This window comes from Patella vulgata, chromosome 6 (assembly GCF_932274485.2).
Source record: "Patella vulgata chromosome 6, xgPatVulg1.2, whole genome shotgun sequence".
NCBI lineage: Eukaryota > Metazoa > Mollusca > Gastropoda > Patellidae > Patella > Patella vulgata.
In genome coordinates, this window is record NC_065884.2 from 21,013,671 (window position 1) to 21,034,027 (window position 20,357).

The following is a 20,357-nucleotide window of genomic DNA, read 5'->3' on the forward strand; positions in this document are numbered from 1 at the left end:
TATTTTAATATGACTACTCGAACCAATAGTAAAGTGTTATTTGAATAAATTGATAATTGTGTGTGTTTTAATATGACTACTCGAACTAATAATAACGTGTTGTTTGAATAAATTGATAATTGTATCCCAAATCGCAAAATATCGAGAACCACACTTGTAGTCACGTTTAAAAAGGTGCATATTATAAACGTCCGGTCTTCGTATTATTATGGGCTGTTTATATTAACGCATCACGGGCGGATAACTTGAAAACGTGCCCCCCCCCCCCACATATATTAACCCAGTGGTTAGTGGGGTAGAACGGAATGAAACCACTGGGGATACCGCGAATGTGGAAAAAGTAAAATTAGGCCATCAGATAAGAACAGTATACCCGTATATGTAGAAACTGTCAAAAGTCTGGACATACCGAGTCTCATTGCAAGAGTAAATAAGAAAAATTAGATTGATATTTTTTTTTGTCACCATTATTAATTAATTTTAAAACTAATCGTTGATTTATTTTCCGTACACAAAATTGAACTAAACAACTCTAAATATAAGAATTCCGTATAAGAATTATTTGCTTCTTTGTATTGTGATTTAATAATAAATAAATAGCATATTGTCTAGCCTTATAATATAATTTAATTGGTCCGACTGGTCTTGTTTTGGTCCGACTGGTCTTAGTCCGAGTAGTCTTTGGTCCGAGTGGTCTGGATACCTACAACAATTGGCATTGAGTTTGAGCGTTCGCACACATAACTACCCGCATTCCTGTATTTTAGTTACCGTCTTTTACATTCTAGTAAAATCTCTGCAAATTTTATAGCTTTACTTTTTGAAATATTTTGTTCTAATTATTTGATTAGCGATTCGGATGGGATAATTTACTTTTGAACAAGCATGCCGCACAAACACAACTATACATTCGTTTTACGGGCTTTATCACACTTCGGTCAAAACTGTCGAATCGAGAATTAATGTTCCGCTTCTTACGGGGTCATACGGGCTTAGTAGCATTATATACCCACCCGGGCAACACGCTTAAAGATGTTACTGAAGCGGTTATTATTCGATCGAAAGAATGCGTATAAAATTAAAAATACACTCAGAGAATTCGGAGGTAAGCTTCATGATCCTTGTTAAATTATTTATAACAGAAAGAAGATAGGATATTTATAGTTTATATATGACTTTATTTTTACGAGTATCCGTGCAATCAGTGATAATTTGATTGTGAAGAAAATTTGATAGACTGGCGATCAATGGTTTCCATATAAATCTCCAATGTAATTGCCTTCAATTGGTATTTTTCGTCGCCCAAACCCATATACGATCAAAATGATCGCGCTGTCAAACTATCTTTCAATGTTAACCAACCCCCGCAACAGGTATACTATTCAAAAAAAGTAGGGGATATTTGATTTTTAAGTGTTATTAAAGTCACCTAATGAAACTGACGAAGAAACAAATGACAAAATGAAATGAAGTTCACATTCATCGATTTATTCCAAATGATCGTTAGACTAAGTAAGGCACAGACTGACCATTATAAGGGTAAAATGATACCCGGGGTCAAACAGCAAAGTTACCACAGCATCACGACCAAGTCAGTAACGGGTAAATCCTCCTCTGTTTGCCAAACAAGCATTGATCCGACGTGGCATACTCCTAATGAGACGTCTACGGTCATTTTGGTCCAGATTGTCCCATTCCTGTTGCAACGCAGCAGCAAGTTCTTGGACATTGGCAGGACGTTGTTGACGTTGACGTAACCTCTGTCCAAGCATGTCCCAGACATGCTCGATGGGGGAGAGGTCGGGACTCAGTGCTGGCCAAGGTAATGTGGTGATGTTCTGTTGTTGGAGGTAACCTGTAACGATCCTGGCCCTGTGACATCTTGCGTTGTCATCCTGGAAGATGAAACGGCGGCCATGACGTCGTGCGAACGGCACAACATGGACTGCCAAGATGTTGTCCCGGTAGTACTGGCCTGTAACACGCCCTGCAACAACAGGTAATGCCGTTCTTCCAGCAACAGTGATGCCTCCCCACACCATAACAGAACCACCCCCAAATCGATCATGTCTGATGACGTTAACGTCTTGGAAGCGCTCGTTTCGACGACGCCACACCCTCCTACGTCTGTCCAAAAAATCAACAGTGAACCTTGACTCATCTGAAAACATCACATTGCTCCAGCGTCGATTATCCCAGTGTTGACGATCCCTACACCAACGACGTCTTGCCTGAATGTGATGATCTCTCAAACAAGGGATCACGCGAGGACGTCGGGCGCGAAGGTGACCCCTATGCAGTCGATTCCGAATCGTCTGGCCACTCACTCTCACACCAGTGTCTGTTTGAAGACGAGCGCTGATCTGATTTGCTGTGATGACACGATTTCTCAAGGCCAAGGTACGGATAAATCGATCCTGGGCTTGAGTTGTCGCCCTTGGTCGACCTGAGCGTGGTCTGTCCTGTACAGATTGTGTATCACGGTATCTGGACCATAGCCTGCTTATGACAGACTGAGAAACATTCATCGTCCGCGCCATAACCGCCTGTGTTGTGCCGATCTGTAGCATGCCAAGGGCACGTAACCTTTCATTTTGGGTAAGCCGACGCATATCAAAATTTGTTTTCTGGTCACTAAAACAATTAAACTGATGTTCCCACCCTGGAATTCAATGCCACAATGACTGTAACATTCAAAGTCAGAGTCGTGCAAATCTTGGGTTGGAGCCCCATGATGATCCCAAGCATCACCTGCATTCCATGCGGTAGCTATTGGTGCGTTTGGGCGTCACATGTAACTGGAAATGTTTCTTCTGTTAGGTTCTATAGTGACTTTTTTCGTAGTCATTTGCATATTTTAGTATTATGCCCCCAAAATCAAATATCCCCTACTTTTTTTGAATAGTATATATTGGATTCGACCAATACGTCACGAAGACATTGATGACATCGACTCTGTCGAAATTACAAGTAAATTTTCAAATTTTTCAAGAGAGAACTTGTTTTCATCGTTGTGATAATTAGTTGTGCAATGGATTTTATCGAACGGGAGTTCATTACAAACACACAGTTAAGTTTATAATAACCAAAGTTAAGTAGTTTGTTCATAATCGAAGAAATCTGTTTAAAATTTACGATGGTTCACACAGTAAGGTGTGAATCGTATATTCAGTAATATATCCAACAGGATAGCGATCAGTTTAAAGTAATTACCATATTCCTAGATAACATCTGTATGTGGGTAACACGTTAACATATAGTCAAATAGGCTGACAGGATGTATATTTGTCATTATCTTGAAAACGTGACCTGTAAATGTTACGAAACGTCGTTATCAAATAACAGAGAAGTAATTATATCCATACATGTATATGCCCTGCGTTGTGTTTTGTTACGAATAGTTAACCGTATTTCTAGATGTCACTTAAATATCGGTTGTTAGCTTGTGTACCTTAAATAAAATACACCTGATTTCACGATTGAGGAAGTATAATAGTGACCTAATTTAATATCGTGGACAGCTCCCATTCAGACCAATAGAATGAGGTTTAATATCTCATTTTGAGACAAGCCTATTCTTATCTATGGTTACATGTACAATGCAAGGTAGGTACACTTTGTCCAGTCATTGTCGTTTCATTTTTCTGTGATTACCAATGTAAAGGGTTATTTGTATGTATATGGCTGTACCTCGCTCGGTTTTACATTCAATCCAAACGATTAGGCAACTAAGACTTGTCAGGTACCACGCTAACAATTGAAAGCCGGCCTGGAGGTATTTTCGGCCAGATATTTTCTTTCTTTCGAGTTTGATAAAGTCATCAAGTGATATTTAACTAAAAGTATGATATATCTTATGACCTAAAATAATACATTTTATTTTATGATCAGTAGTGGAATACCGCGTTCTATCAGTGAAATAAAAGTGTTATTCCACTGGCTAGCAGTAGTCCATGTTGTTTTTACCTAAAATGATTGTAAAATCATAAAATAAATAGAACATTTGTCGTTTTGTCGTGAATAACATATTTTATTTCATATCTAAGCAAGAAAACGTTTATATTTTCACTCATGCTACGCATTCGTGAAAATATAAGTTTTCTTGCTTCTCGATGAAATAAAATATGTTATTCACTCTAAAACGACAAATATCCTCTATATACTATAGATTGGAAGCGTTAGCAAGGTCAAATAAATAAATACATAAATAAATAAATAAATGTTTATGTCAGCTACAGGTTTGGCTGATGACGACCATGTTGGTCAGTGGTAACAGTTATAGTTTAATCAAAAACATTCTTCGTTTTTTATTTTGTGGTGAAAGAATGTGATACCTAAAAGTAAACTAGTCTAAAATTTACATAACAATTGTTATGGGCCCCGATGTTGCTTTATGGTAATATGCGTCGCTGGTTAGATGTGGAAAGTGCACTGTCAAAACTCCCCACAGCCGACGTGTGACACATACTCTCTCCTCTGCTACACATTTATGTACCAGGAACGAAAATCCAACAGTTCGTTTAAACATTTCATATCAAGCACTGGATACATAGGTTACAAGCATAGATTACAATAAATGTCATTCTCTACTCTCTCAGCCACACCATTTCGCTGAACTACGGGTACGGACATCATATGGATTTCCGAAGACCTAACGGGGCATTCTGAATACAGATGCTGTCCTTTCAGTATCTCTCTCAATTCGTGTCTCCTCTCCAAGAATCTACAGTGTCTCCAATCTATAGGACCTAAATCAGTCTTATAACATTCACACTGTCCTTGAGACAGCCCTGTCAATTATTTAATTGGACAAATATTGCGTAATTAATTATGCTGATTGATTACTAAGCCTAATGATGTCAAGAACTATCCTTATATAGAAACTTCGCAGAACGGGTTTACTGACAAGCTACGGAGATCATATTGCTTTCCTACGCCCTAACGGGACATTCTGAATCCAGATGGTGTCTCTTCAACCTCAACGGTATCTCTCTCGCTCTCTTTCAATGCTTGTCTACTCTCTAAGAATCTGCGTGGTGTCTCCAATCTATAGGAACGAAATCAGTCATATAACATTGTCCTTGAGACACCTATCTGTCAATTATTTAATTGGACAAATATTACGTAATTAATGATACTGACGTCAAGAACCACCCTTATATGGACAGTAGAAACTTTGTACCAGAAGTGTCAGACGTAATATTTTATTTTTAACCCAAAGTTAAATGTGTATGAAATTATAATTGTTTTTAGATATAAACCTGTCACTCATTCAATTTGAGTGCGTGAGATATGACTGCTCGACAATATGTGAACCCAAAAATACCATATTATTACAGCTTTACCCGGAAGCCCTTGGGTTGTACACACTTCGTCTTACACCCTTTCTACGAATACATGTCTGGAATGTTCGTTCGGTGGTCACAATTCCAGGAGCGTAGCACTTATCATTGTTTTGTGGTGTTTAATTTGTTAGTAAAATTTGTGATAGCAGGATTCATTCGGGAAAAGACAAGAATGGATGGAGGCTGTAGTGGGATAGCGCAAAATAAACGAGGATTGAGCAACTGGATCAGCAACACACAGCTGTTTCCACGGTAATATGCAGACATATTTGCTACAAAATAAAACAAATTCTATCTGCTGAGTTTTCTATAGAATCCTTAGTAGTCTAAACGTCACTCAGAAATGAACAGTAATAATTGTATCCCATAGAATTATAACACGTATATATTACAAACAGAAACAGCGCATACAATGTAAACATTGAATGACATTCTTGTTTACTTTTAAATAACTGCGTTATCAGTCGTAGATATGGTCATCAAGTGCAGAATTATTATGACGAAATTTCTATAATGGACATTCTAGCCTATAAGTGATTATATACCTATAGATAAAGAAATTCAATAAAATGTAATGGGAGTGGTGTTTTATTTCTGTGTCTTCAAGGTATTAGCACATGTATAATATCCATCATTTCACCTGAAAATATTAATTTACACACAGGTAAATCTCTAATTGTTTTTATTGAAATCAACGTTTAGTACTGTAGATTATTAACATGAATGATCAATAAATAAATAGACATGAAATATTATGTTTAAAATCTTGTTGATAATATATGGTGGCCGATTTATATCATCCTACTATCTCACCCTCTTGGACTGAATAAAAGGCTTGGCGTTTGATATCTGCGTGACAGACGTTAAACTAAATATGCGTACAATAACTGTGAATGCGACGACAAATTGAATTAAACACACGATTTCTCTAGAAATATATTTCTGACGCTTTACAACTTGGTCCCATGTCAAACCAAAAGCCATTCTAAAGAGAGATTCTTTTAGAACTCTTGCAATATTGTAGGTAATAATTTGGATTTTAGTCAGTTGACAGTCTGAGACCCCCCCTTGGAAGAGACTCCTTTTCTTTGAAATCCCGTATAGGGAACGAATCCAGGCAACGAACCAAAAGAATAAACATGTGTGATATCCCGAAGACGAAGAAGAGTCTCCGGTCGACTGACAACCCGTAGACTAATGTAGGTGACTGAGTTCAAGCGGCCTTAATATCTAATAAGACTGAAGATGGTGCTGTGTATAACCTCTTTAAAACATTTTCAAATCTTGACTTTAATTCAGTTATTTTCTTATTTTCGGGGATGTTTGGCTACAATATTATTTTGTTTAGAGGGATATTTAGTGGATCATGAAGACCTGTATCGAGTCCTGAAAAATAATCTTAGATGTAGTAGACTTCTAGCTATTCCAACATATTATAATTTTTAAACTGTTTATAACGATGAGGACACTTTTATTTCCCAAAACTGTGATCATACTTTCAAAATCAATAGGGTTAAAACTCAGTCCTTTTGCTTCACGCCAAATTTTAAAAACAAATCTGTTAAAAAAAATATTAACAGGGGTTTCAAAAAGGGCGGTAAATTTTGGATGGAAGTTCGCGAAGAGATGATTGTCGATATGCCTTGTCTTCTCATGACCTCAATGCTTCACACAAAATTTGAAAATAAAATCACTTAAAAACTGTTTACAAGGTTTACAGGGTGGTGCTCAAAAACGTATGTCTTGGACCGATGATCGTTCTCCCACCACATTTGAAAAAGAAATCTATCGAACACTGAAGTCTCCATCGCATTAACAGGTTCTAAGGGCTAGAATGTCGCTTAAACACGAATATCACTGGGGCTCATCCACGAGTGTTCCAAATACTTGAACGTAAGCCGAATATGGTCTGCCTATTTAATGAATTATTGTTTGCTGTGATAACATAAACATATGTAAAATTGGCGGGGATCAACATTGTTCTTTAAGTTGAGTCAAATGAACTGCTAACTTCGCTTTCTGCATCTGCATAACTGGTCCTGGGTGGCGCTTCTCAGCAGCTAGGTTTAACTTTTTTTCTGTGGAATTCGGTTGACAAACAGGCAACATTTTAGAGACATATTAATGTGCATACCAAGTTTAACACTTGCAGCCAAATCAACCGGTTATGTTTAAAGGCGGAAAAATCATTACAGCATTTTAAAATATCTTTTTATATTAATTCTAGCCAAAGACAGTTGAATGTTTTAAAGGGAGATTCACGGGTACCGAGAAGCCAATTTATATAAGGGTTGGACAAGTCTGGTTTTGCATTAAGGTCAACAAGTTAAAATGTTAACACAGCATATCTGATGTTATCAGGCACGACTACACCGAACATTCCATCGGGTAAGCTTCATTGTTCTTCGTTTTCCTTTAGCCTGTATATCTGTCATTTTTAAACCAGTATTAGCTAGGCTTTTATTTAAAGTAATATATTTCTTATATTTAAGAGAGCCCATCTGGTAATACAATTGCTCTGTTAGTGTGTGGTATAATCGCGGGAACTTTGGTATTTGCTTTCTTTTGGTACTATTGTTGCTGTAGAAGAAACGATTCAACGGACTTAGATGAAGAAAACGACAGAACTGTTAACAACAGATCTAATAGTGCAATATTTATTGTTTCACCAGTCTATATATTAGATGGTAAGTCCTTAATATCTGAATACAGAAATGCTGAAGAAATAGTGATTTTCTATATCATCTGATATGATTATATGCAGTGCCAGAGTTACCTATTTATGCGTGGCGGGCTGGAGCCTAGGGTTTCAGAGTCTTGGGGGCCAAGAACCCACGGTGTATAATATTTTTAATCTGGTTAAAACACAGATCCTATTTTGTTTCGTTTTTTATAGTTCAAAATTTTGTTTTACTTGTCTTTGCTACACTTGGATCTGGAAGAGTTGTTATTTAACTCGTGTTCTGAATGGTGTCAGGGATAAGCCAATGAAACGGTCTGTTACGGCGAGCTTTAGGCGTGTTTTTCACGGAACTGTGGGTAATCCACTAGTAACATCAATGCTGATTGGTTAATCAAATGTCTGACGTCATAGGTCATAAGTCGGTCTTTTGACCCCTGACGTGACCTATCGCTATAACTTGTTAGATCTTCATGTAGTGTAGCCCATCGAAATATAAAAGAAACGAAACGAAATATAGATCTGTATTTTAATCAGATTGTAATATTTTTTACACTATAATAAGCCTTTCTTACACGCCATGTGGTCTTAAACATCTGTCATTATTATCGGTTTTGTTCAATTGTGTTTAAAACACACTTTCATCTTCATCTAGTCGTGAAGTGGAATAACTTAGGTTCATCTAAACACGGCACTACTCATTTGCCACACCTATGTATAACGAACGGAACGTTTTGCTGTGTCCTTGTGTATATAAGAAATAAAATGAAATGGGGTTTAACGTCCTACTGTTCTGCTTCGACTGGGATAATGATTTAAATTGATGTATTTAAAAACCTATTATTATCATTTCTCCATTTCGATAGATATACATTGGTATTTGTTTTTTCAAAACCATCATTCAATTTGTAATGTAATTTCATCAATCTGTATTTGATCGTTTTAACACAGATAGTACCTTACCACCACCTTATACCAGTATACTAAATGAGGACAACACATCTGTTTCCGAACCCGTCCAAACTATACCACGTGAACGACCTCCATCTTATTCAGAATTACCCAGCTACGAAAATGCGGCTCAATATGTGATAACTGATAATACGAATAATGATGAAGAGGCACGAGATTTCAGGGGGCCGCAACGACGGATATCGAGGGAGAGAATTCGAAGTCCACCACGCCAGTTGCGTATACAAAGGCATATTAGTTCTGAAAATGACGCTAGTGGAAACATTATTTCCAACCAAGAAACTGATCCTTTGGAAATTGATAACACTATTGGATTGCAGCATTCTTCCGATACAAGCGTCTAATAATAAATAAACATAATAGTGAGACCATGTTGTATTGGACTATAAGCAGGAGGAACAGGTGACATGTGCATTAATAGTCAACGGGTGTCTAAGATGGGCCTGTGCACTTCTTCCCTTTTTATACAAATAAGCCGAGATCTTAATGGAAAAGGGCGCAGCATAGTTTATGGCGATATTTGAGTAGCAACCTGCAGTTAGGATAATACTAGACATGACACCTTTTGGTTCGACCCACCGTGACCCGAGAGCAGGTCTGCATCTACACAGCTCTATTTGTCAATAACTATCATGAACAGAGTCGTCATTAAGGGAGAAATGGCTATGAATGATTTTCCTTTAAAACTTTTGATTATTGTTTCACAATTACAATTAAGCATATACCAGACACGGGCTCAAAATGATCTAATATCAATCCAGTCGGATAGACAGACATTTTCGTTTGAAGAAAACGGCCAATCACAAAATGCGATACTGACAGACTGGCGTCGCAAGGAGTGGGTGTGATAGATTTACTTTTCTTGTGTGTAATTATGTTATTTATAACAAATTGGGTTTAGCAAGGTGAAATTAAAATGCACGAATCATTGCTAATCCAAACACGTCAGATCTATCCCAATGTTTTAGTGATGTTCTCGAAGCTAGTAATACAATCGGTCTTTTAAATTTTCTTATTTAATATCATTAAAGAAAAAAATATAATTTTGTTACGTGTTCATTGCGGAGAACAAATTTTCGTGGATGTCAGCAAGATTAATAAGTAAAAGGCTGGTAATTGGGGATTTAGAGAGTTATATTACCAGTCCAAGGCTACAAGGTAAAATATATAATTCGCCAAAATACAAAACATGTAATCGGGTCACAACCTCCAGATCCGTGACCATTTCTCGGGGAACAAGGTTTGACGATGGTTTCTGATAGAACGGACACCCTAGTGAAGATATTTTTCTAAAGACTTAGTGTGGTAAGAGTTTAGAACAAAGTGTACCGTTGGAAAGCCAGTATCATATATTATCAAAACCAGCTGGGTTCAATAAGTTCACTGCATCTAAATAATAGTTCATATTTTATAAAATAGAAAATTGAGCATTGTCACATATTAATGGCATGGATGTTACTTATCGAATGCAATTGATCAGTGTCATACTTTGATAGAGTCGACTCCCCAAACCTTTTAATGGATTTAATCAAAATTTAATAGGATTTTTCAACTGGGCGGGAAATGGAACAGAGGCGTGGAATTAGAATAAGGGAGTGGAGGGATGATTCTTCTAAAAGTCATGATGGATTGCAGATAATTCATAACATATAGCAAGGATTATGCAGCAGCAGCTTTAAAGAGAATTTGTATTGAAATGTTCTGTTAAAAGCTTTTCCTGCATAATCCAGGCAATACTAGGTCCGACTAATGATTGTAAAAAACTTTATCAGTTATGATGGTAGTTTCATTGGTCCACCCATGTAAACATTGCTGTTTATGTAAAAGAAACCTTGGCTATTGGAATTCGACAAAGGTAACGAAGACAGACAAAGCAAACGAAAATTTGTCCCTGACCCAAAACCAAGAATTTTTTAATGGCTCCAATTTTGACCATCGCTTGCATTAAACTGATTATCTATGCTTAGTCTAAGCAGAAAATGTTTACGATCGAACTCAGTCAAGCTTTTTAAAGTTACAATTTTATATTTTCTAAGAAAGTCAAAACATAATTATTTCTATGTCTTTTGCTCAATAGGTTGTCAACTCACTATTATACGATCATAGGTGTCATTCTCACACTTAAAACTCATTTACACCGGAAATAATAACACAATTACCTCCCTTGTTTTCTATTCTCCACCATGGAGTAGTTATCTTCAAACGTTGGAATTTGAAGATGAAAATGATATTTTTGCCAATTTCTCAAAGTTATCTTGCTCCAAAGCATCGACAATGAATTGAGACATTCTACCGCAATTAAAAGCTGAGTTATTATGTTCCAAAGCTCGGACCAATCAAATTACTTATCGCTACGTAGCCGAAGCAGACTGTTCTCGTTATCGAACTTAGTGAAGCTATAATGAATCTCTAACCCAATTAGAACAACAGTTATCGTGTTGCAAAGACTCAACCAATGAAATGGCTTACCTCTGCCCAGCCTTAGTGTAAAATGTGTAAAATCGAACACTGTCAATGCATTCACCTAATAAACACCTACACCAAGTTTGAACATTCTGCGTCAATTAAAAGGAGAGTTATTGTCTAACAAAGCCTTGAACAATTAGATTGAAGTTTCTACTTAGCCTAAGCTGAAAATGATCATCACTGAACTTGGTCAAGGTATTAAAGTAATGAAATTAGATACGACGTGTCACCATACTCTCTCAATTAGAATAAAAGTTATCAAGCTACGAAGTATCGACCAATCAAACTGGAATATAATTAGACTATACACCAAGTTTAATCACTCTCACTTAACTAGAACCAAAGCTATGTTGTTGTTGTGGTTTATTACAGATTTAACGTCCAATACAATGAATATGATATGATGGACAGGTTGATTTAATTAAATAATTTACACTTGAAAATTGTTAAAAACAAATTAAAAAAAGGGGGGGGTGTCCTCGGATACCAAAAGTTCCTTAAAGCACACTTATAAACACGCTGTCGTAAGAAGAGAGGGTGGGCCATCTTCTCCCTTTGTCATAATAAAGTTAAACAGGAGGTCCAACTGACAAACCCGTGGGGAAAAAGAATCCGCTGGCTTTGTGTGGAAAAGCGAAGTGCTCGCAGTAAAAACCACATAGCTTGACCCGCAGATTATTTACATATTAAAAGTGTTCGTCCAATAAGTTCCAAAGCTATCGTGTCCCAAAGGGTTAACGAATCAAAATGATTATCTCTGCTTACCCTAAGCAATTAATGCTCATCTTCGAAATCCATCAAGGCATTCACCTACACCAAGTTTAAACAGCTTAATTAGAAGGAGCGTTATTGGGTCCCAAAACGTCTGACGGACAAACGGACGGACGACCGGACAGACAGGTCCATTTTAATGGCCCCCTTCTTTCTTCGAAGGGCGGGAGACAAAACTAAATTAGTCGTGGCAAAGTCGTCCCGGGGAGCGGCTATAACGCTTGGCCAACCAAAATTATGCAATGTAATTTTTAGAATCAATTTATCATGTTTTTGTGTCACAAACAGAGCATTTCATAACCTAAGTGATACCTCGATATCTCCGTGGTATTAAAACGACGTGCCCTCTGAGTGTTTAGTTGCGAAATGATACAGTCGTATCCAATTAATAATTTCTACAAGATTTAAGTATAACATAATGGGTGAATTTAACACCATGTCCAAGGTAAGACGCAAGAAGACTGTGTATAAAATATTTTGAATAGTCAACTAGCACAATTGGAAGACCAATGAAATTAATTGCTCATAAGGTTATCGCAGATTCGGACATTTGAGTATCTGTTGATATCATAAAATCTAATAAACCAAAAAAACACCCGTGATTATTTCACTTTTTTTTAATTATCAAAAATATATACGAGTCATATAACATGTTTATATTTACATAGTAAGTTAACTTTATATTATTGTTTTTATTTGTTAATACTTAGCAAACTATAATGTACAAAGGCTGTTAGACTAATGATGAAACATGGAACATAATGTGAACAAAATAACAAGACAAAACAATCACAAATAGTTCGTAAATAAACTGAACTATTAACACACAAATGTTGGGTCTTGAATCTATAAAAGTCCAAAAATTAAAACTCCCAAGAAGACACTTTGTGAAAATGATTACATTATTCCATCAAGAGTCAACTTCATTGGTTGATTTGGGGAAAAAATCAATGCACATAAAATGTAAAAAGGACACGACTTCTATGACTTGGGTTAACAATATATATAAGTATCTATTTGATTCAATTTAATGTGTTGATTTGTGTCGAGAATAGCTGTCTACAGAAATTATAAAAGATTACACACCATGATGTTTGTACTAAGAGTCATGTTGAAACTAAGTACGAGACAGTTATAATATGATCCTTACCTGTCATTATTTAGAATAACACATGACACAATTATAACAAGTTATTAGAACCATGTGTAATAAATAATCATTTTATAGGAGAGGTTCACTGCACTGATCATTTATATAGAGCTTGGTTTTAATGTTTTATTGGCGTTAACAAAATAAACCTAACATAATAAATAATTTTCATTCCAGTCGATCGACAGAATAATGCATGGTTTTCTTGGGAAACAGATCACTCTACATTAGTTACTATAAAACGTAAATGATTCCTGTAAATTCTGGTACTAACTCCAATAATGTTTACTGTTGATCTACATTAGTTCGTTTCTGTTTGATAAAGGTCAAATATTCATACGGGAATAAAATAAAATATTATACGGGAATACAATCTTACATATACATGTATCTGTAATGTAGTTTATTAATGTATGCAAGTACGGGGACATTTAATAGATAAATAGGCAGTTTTCTATAATGTAGAAAGCCGACCTACTAATTCTGAAAGTATTTAAACATGTGCTTCCTTTCAAAATTACATTTACGCCCTCACTATTATGCAAATATATAGGTGTAGTCAACAATTTTGTTTTTGATAAAGTCAAATAGTTATGCTGGAATAAAATCCATCATATAATGCAGTTTGTTAATGTATAGGGCATTTAACAGAGACATAGGTATGTTTCTGAAAGCAGACCTACAAATTCTGAAATCGTCGGGTGGTGAAATATTTACACATGCAACCCTAACAGAATAATTACATTTAAATGTTAACTATTATGCAAATAAGTGTATTTAATATAATATTTAATATAAATTTTCTACATAAAAACACATCTTTGGATTTAAAGGATTTTCGATTATATAATCAAGGGAAATATGTTTTAATTTAAAAATTTATATAAAACTTGGCGAAATGTTAAGTTATAGTGGAATGGAATAATTTCGGTGATTGATTGTATTGTCAATGCCTGTCACTTCCCTTTCGTCTACTAAAGCTAAGTCTTCTTGACTGTCTATGGATTGGGTTGAATTGTTACGCCTTCGTACATGGAACTGTTGTGGATTTCTTCGAATTCTCAAGTCATCTCTTGATATTTGCCGTTGTGGTTGTTCTGGTACCGGATTTGGCTCTGGGTGGCTTCTAGTTTCATGTATTTCATACTTGGCTGAATCTTCATAGGCTGGTAATTCGGAATAAGCTGGTGGTGGTACTGAGGGTATGTTTCCAGGATAGTAAGGTGCTGTGATATTATATTCAGGACTAGACACCCCGGAGTATGGTGGGGGTGATGACGTATCTATAATATAGAACATAAATATTGTTTGTATTTTACTTCTGAGGTTGTTCTTTTATTAAAGCAGTGGTTTAAATGTAATTTTAAAATATAAATCTTTTTGATGTTTTCTTCATCTTCGCGTATGATTGTTCCATTTTTGATATGGCGTGATGTGCAGTTCTTGGTCCATAGTACTTTCGTACTTGTTAAAGCAGTGGTAGAAATTGGATAAAACAAGCCAACAGTGAGGCTGAAGTCCCCCGCCGAAATCCCAAAATAAATAGATGACACGTATTAATTAATCGCACATTTATTTTTTTCAAAAGTATCGAGCAATCAAACTATACACTAAGTTTCATCATTCTCTATCATATAGAATCAAGATTATCTTGTCCCAAAGCATCGACCAATGAAATTGATTAGCTCTGCTTAGCTTTAGCTCGAAATGTTAATCATTGAGCTCGGTCAAGACATTCACTTAATGAACATCAAATTTAAACATTCTACCTCAATTAAAAGCAGAGTTGTTGACCAATCAAATTGCTTATCGCTCATTTGCCTAAGCAGAAAATACTCACCATCGAACTTAATCAAGGTAATGATATAATGAATCTATATTCGGAGTTTCATCGCTCTCACTTCATTATAACTAAAGTTATCGTGTCCCAAAGCATCAACCAATCAGATTGCTTATCTCTGCTTACCGTAAGCAGACAATGTTAATCATCGATCTCCTTCACCTAATGAACGCCTACACCAAGTTTGAACATTCTACCCAAAAAAGAAGGAGAGTTATTGTGTTCCAAAGTCTCAGTCAATCAAATTACTTATCGTTCTGCTTACCCTGAGCAGAAAATGCTCATTATTGAACTTAGTCAAGGTAATGATGTAATGGAGCTATACACCGAGTTTCATCACTCTCAATTAATTAGAACTAAAGTTATCGTGTCCCAAAGCATCAACCAATCAAATTGTTTATCTCTGCATACCCTAAGCAGAAAAAGCTCATTTTCGAACTCCATCAAGGCATTGACCTAATAAATACCTACACCAAGTTTGAAGATTCTAGCTCAATTAGAAGGAGAGTTATTGTGTTCAAAAGTCACAGCCAATCAAATTGCTTATCGCTCTGCTTACCCTGAGCAGAAAATGCTCATTATCGAACTTAGTCAAGGTAATGATGTAATGAAACTATACACCAAGTTTCATCACTCTCACTTAATTAGAACTAAAGTTCATAACAAAACACAACACAAGGTATATATACAGGCCCCGAGTTCACAAAGCATTCTCAGACTTAAGTTGAGAATTTGCTCAACTTTCAATCACTGTTTATGAGAAATATCTTTGATCCAGAAGCACAAAACTTTGCATATAGTTTCTTATTGATATATCTGATACATTAAAACAACAAATTTATTATAAAGAGCTATATTTTAGTTAAAATAAGGCGAACAATTTTGAGTAAATTCTCAACTTAAGTCTGAGAATGCTTTGTGAACTCGGGGCCTGGTCACGTTTTCAAGTTAACGATAACTATCCATCAAGTCATGGATGTGTTACAAAACGTCGTTATTAAATAACAGAGAAGTAGTTATATCCATAAATACCTTGTGTTGTGTTTTGTTATGAATAGTTAACCGTGCTTCTAGATGTCATTTAAAGAATAGAACTAAAGTTATCGTGTCCCAAAGCATCAACCAATCAAATTGCTTATCTCTGCTTACCCTACGCAGAAAATGCTCATCTTCGAACTCCATCAAGGCATTGACCTAATAAACACCTACACCAAGTTTGAAGATTCTAGCTCAATTAGAAGGAGAGTTATTGTGTCCCAAAAAGTGTGGCGGACTGACAGACAGACGGACGAACCCATTTTAATAGTCCCCTGCTTTCTTCGAAAGGAGGGGGACAAAATATAAATCTTTTTAATAAACGGTTTTCATGAAAGATACGCTCACATTTTACAAAAGGTAAGCAGAGAAAATTCTAAATAAGCGACTTTTCGTACAATCAGGGGCCATGATCTAGGATAATACGGCCCGACATGCAACAATATCAAAATGAACCAAGATATTTGGGATATGAACATGTCTGCTAAGTTTAATCAAAATCGGATAAACATTGTTACCTCTAGAGTGGTCACAAGCTAAAAACGCGATTTTTCGTAAAACCAGGGGCCATAATCCATGAAGTTACTGTCTGATATGCACAATTAATATCGAAAGGAGCCCAGATCTTTGGGATATAAATATATATTTTAAGTTTTATCAAAATCGGATAAAAAAAAATTGTGGGGGAGTTTGGATTCGATTTTCACGAAATTCTCACTCAATCGTCCTTATGGTGAAACGGTGATAATTTTGAACGGTTTTTAAAATATGATAAAATGCGTCACCTTTAAGGGGACCACAAGCTAAAAACGCCATTTTTGGTACAGGGGCCACAATCCAGGAAGTTGCGGTCCGATTTGCACGAATATCGAAAGGAACCGAGATCTTTGGGTTATAAACATACATTTTCAGTTTTCTCAAAATCGGATAAAAATTGTGACCTCTTGGGTTGCCGAAATCTAAAAACGTGATTTTTCGTACAATCAACACGGGACCCCTAGGTAATCAAGTGGACGTCTTACAGAGCCACTAAACTTCCCCTAGCATCACCGAGGAACACCAGTGGACATGGATCTTAAAGTTATGTCAATGATATAAACTATAATATTGTGAACGAGTAATCTCTAATAGGAATATCTGTCGAAAAATGATTCAATTCCGTTCAGTATTTACAGAGTTGTGATAAATTGAAATTTCATCGATCTATGCTATCCTGGAGCGTACCAAGACGCCGAAATCTTTTTTATTGGGTTTAAATATTAAGGCCAACTGCAGATATGATTAAAGGTCACAAAATGTAAACATGATTAGTGCTAACACTAACCCTATCCCTTGTCCTAGCCCTATTTACATCCGCAGTTCGTCTAAATATTTAGACCTTACCATGATGGGACGGTTTAAATGCGATTGAATCCAAGCCGAGATATTATCTAAAGTTGATATTTTGTTTTCTTAATTAAATGTTAAATAATCAATCTAGGATTATTTAACGTGAATTAAGCCGTGAGAATTATGATAGTTTAGCGAAAATGTAAATGACGCACCGGGTCTTTAATAATAAACTGTAACACATATTTCAAGTACTTACTATTTGCATCATAAACTGGTGGAACAACAAATACGGTACTATTAGAAGTGTTAAAAACGACCCTTTGGCTGTTTGATCGTGACTGTCTCGGTGGAGGGGTTTTTCTTTTCATACAGAAACGACATAGGCATACACATATAAAGATGCACAACAATGTAATGCTGCTGATTACTCCAGCCATAACTCCGTATGATGTATCTGAAATAATCACAAAAAGTTCATTTTGCAAATTTCCATACGTATATCACATGATTATCAAGGGAGAGTATATGTTTGGCAATGTGATCAGGGTAATAAGGTGGGCTATTATGAATTTCGATAGGGTTCCTTATCATACCAATACAAACACAATTCTAGACGTTTTTCAAAACAATCACACCAACATTGATGTAAGGAATATTTACATGAAGTGACGACCATATACTTCCAGTATTAAATAATAAGAGAAGGGCAATTTGTTTAGTGCTGAAGAAATTAGTTTTTTAAATGAAAAGAGCTAATTTTGCACATATATAATCGCTAAAATGCCATTCGAAAAAATCAATGTGAACTTACCTGATGATTGGCTTCCCTCTGGCACACTATATGACATTGTGTAATATTTCACTTTAAACCCTTTATAAACACCATTGGAATTGGAGGTAAATTCAATATAAAGATTGGAACCAGAGCTAAGGTATGTTGGTTCATGTGTACTGTATAGTTTACCCAAAAGGTCGCCATATCTATCATTACCTAGAAAAAAAAAGAGATCACTTACAGCATCTGTTATTTGAAACCAGAAATGGAGACAGATGGGGGGAAACGGTTTAGTACATCCGGTAAAGGTGGGGGGGGGGGCATACCACAAAAGAGTAAAATTGAAATAACCGCTATTAAGTTTGTTGTACATGCTATAATTTTTAACTTTTTCATGTATTTATTTCATCAATCTGATTAAAACACAGATCCTATTTAGTTTCGCTTTTTATAGTTCAAAATTTTGTTTTACTTGTCTTTACTACACTAGGATCTGGAAGAGTTGTTATATTACCGGCGTTTTGGTTGAAGTGAGGGATTAGCCAATGAAACAGTCTGTTACGGCGACTAGAAATGTCAACACTAAATTAAGGAAATAGTTATTAAAATTTGAAATATACTGTTGGGAAATATATTAAAATCAATGCTTACCGTCATAGACCTTGACGTTATCTTCATTGTCATAGATAGGTTTAGGTCCTAAATCGGAATCAATCACTTCAAATACAATAGTTTTATAATCGGAAGTTATACGCCACTGACAGTACTGATCACTGTAAAATATATACATGCATACAATAATCCAATAAACATTTATATAACACGAATCTAATAGTCTGAACGAAGCTAGGAGACACAGGCCCTTAAGGGCATACGAATAGTTTAACATGTGCATTTTAGAACATAAGGTATAGTATTGAGTCAAGTGGCATGGTTTCGATTCCGAGCTTGTACATGACAAGCAGTAGAGTCACATGTATAACCTCGAGGGCTTTCTCACTGCGAAAGTCCCCTACGCACAAGCTAACTATTGAAATAAAATTGGTGTCTCTAAATGGTCTAGTTTATGTCAGGTGGGCGTTAAACCTAATTTCTCTCTATATATATATATATATTCACACTAAAAGTGAACTTTACGTTAACTGATAGTTTTACTTTGTAATATGAAAGTGAACTAACAGAGCTAACGGGATACCACAAATTGGTATTGTATATGAACATTTTTAGGATCAGTATTAAGGATGCATTATGTAAGAATCAAATCAGCTTTATATGAATTACTAATTAAGCATTTATTCATATCAGTCCATTATCAACTTCTTAGACAAGACCATCGGATGGCCGTGATTTTAAATTGATTAAAACACAATCGCCATTTGATAATGTAATGTCAAAATGGGTTATATCGTAACAATGGCACTTGACAATTGACACTATATAGTCAGAACCTCAAATACTCAAAACTACGCTCAATAAAAGCAATATGACTGAAATCATCCATATATTCATTTTTAATTATGTATTTTTGAACTATTACAGCCCTTTTATCTCAATCTAACATAATGCAGCTTTAATTCATTATGTAATATGTACTCAGGATAGGGTACATGCACGATTTAAACTTACTTTCTATATTTATCGGGATAATTTGGTGAAGTAAAATATTTAGCAATTGAAGAAGCTGGTAGTTCCAATGGTCGTCCTACAGAACATGTATCACTATTTCCTGAAATCAAATATTACAAAATAAATCATTGTAATTTGTCTTTAAGACGACCATGTATTCAACACCATGTAATTCATAGAGTATTTGAAAAGTCAAAAAAAAACCAAACAATTTGCAATCAAATTTAATATCTGGATTAATTTTGTCTAAAACATAATAATTGTGTGAGATACTAATAATATCAAACCTGAACCCAAACACAGCTTGGAATTTTCAAGTATCATTCAAATATGTCTGTGGATCTCTTGTTTAATGCAGTTATGTA

General features: G+C 35.6%; 1 protein-coding gene and 1 long non-coding RNA gene across 3 annotated transcripts in view; one reads left to right on the forward strand and one right to left on the reverse strand.

The window, feature by feature from the left end:
• The first annotated feature begins 5,919 nt into the window (after window positions 1–5,919).
• On the forward strand, window positions 5,920–10,354 carry LOC126824652 (uncharacterized). Its single transcript, XR_007681600.2, has 4 exons — window positions 5,920–6,009; window positions 7,573–7,733; window positions 7,838–8,032; window positions 8,977–10,354. It is a non-coding gene; the product is annotated as an uncharacterized LOC126824652 (long non-coding RNA).
• Window positions 10,355–12,844: 2,490 nt separating this feature from the next.
• LOC126824636 (deleted in malignant brain tumors 1 protein) overlaps window positions 12,845–20,357 on the reverse strand; it is a 57,546-nt gene continuing 50,033 nt past the window's right edge. For both annotated transcript variants that reach the window (XM_056101551.1, XM_056101552.1), the window contains 5 exons: window positions 19,993–20,092; window positions 19,018–19,139; window positions 18,403–18,582; window positions 17,848–18,045; window positions 12,845–14,667 (listed from right to left, as the gene is read on the reverse strand). In XM_056101551.1, the coding sequence (XP_055957526.1) occupies window positions 14,291–14,667; window positions 17,848–18,045; window positions 18,403–18,582; window positions 19,018–19,139; window positions 19,993–20,092 (977 nt within the window). In that variant the 3' untranslated portion in view covers window positions 12,845–14,290. The remainder of the gene's footprint in view (window positions 14,668–17,847; window positions 18,046–18,402; window positions 18,583–19,017; window positions 19,140–19,992; window positions 20,093–20,357) is intronic.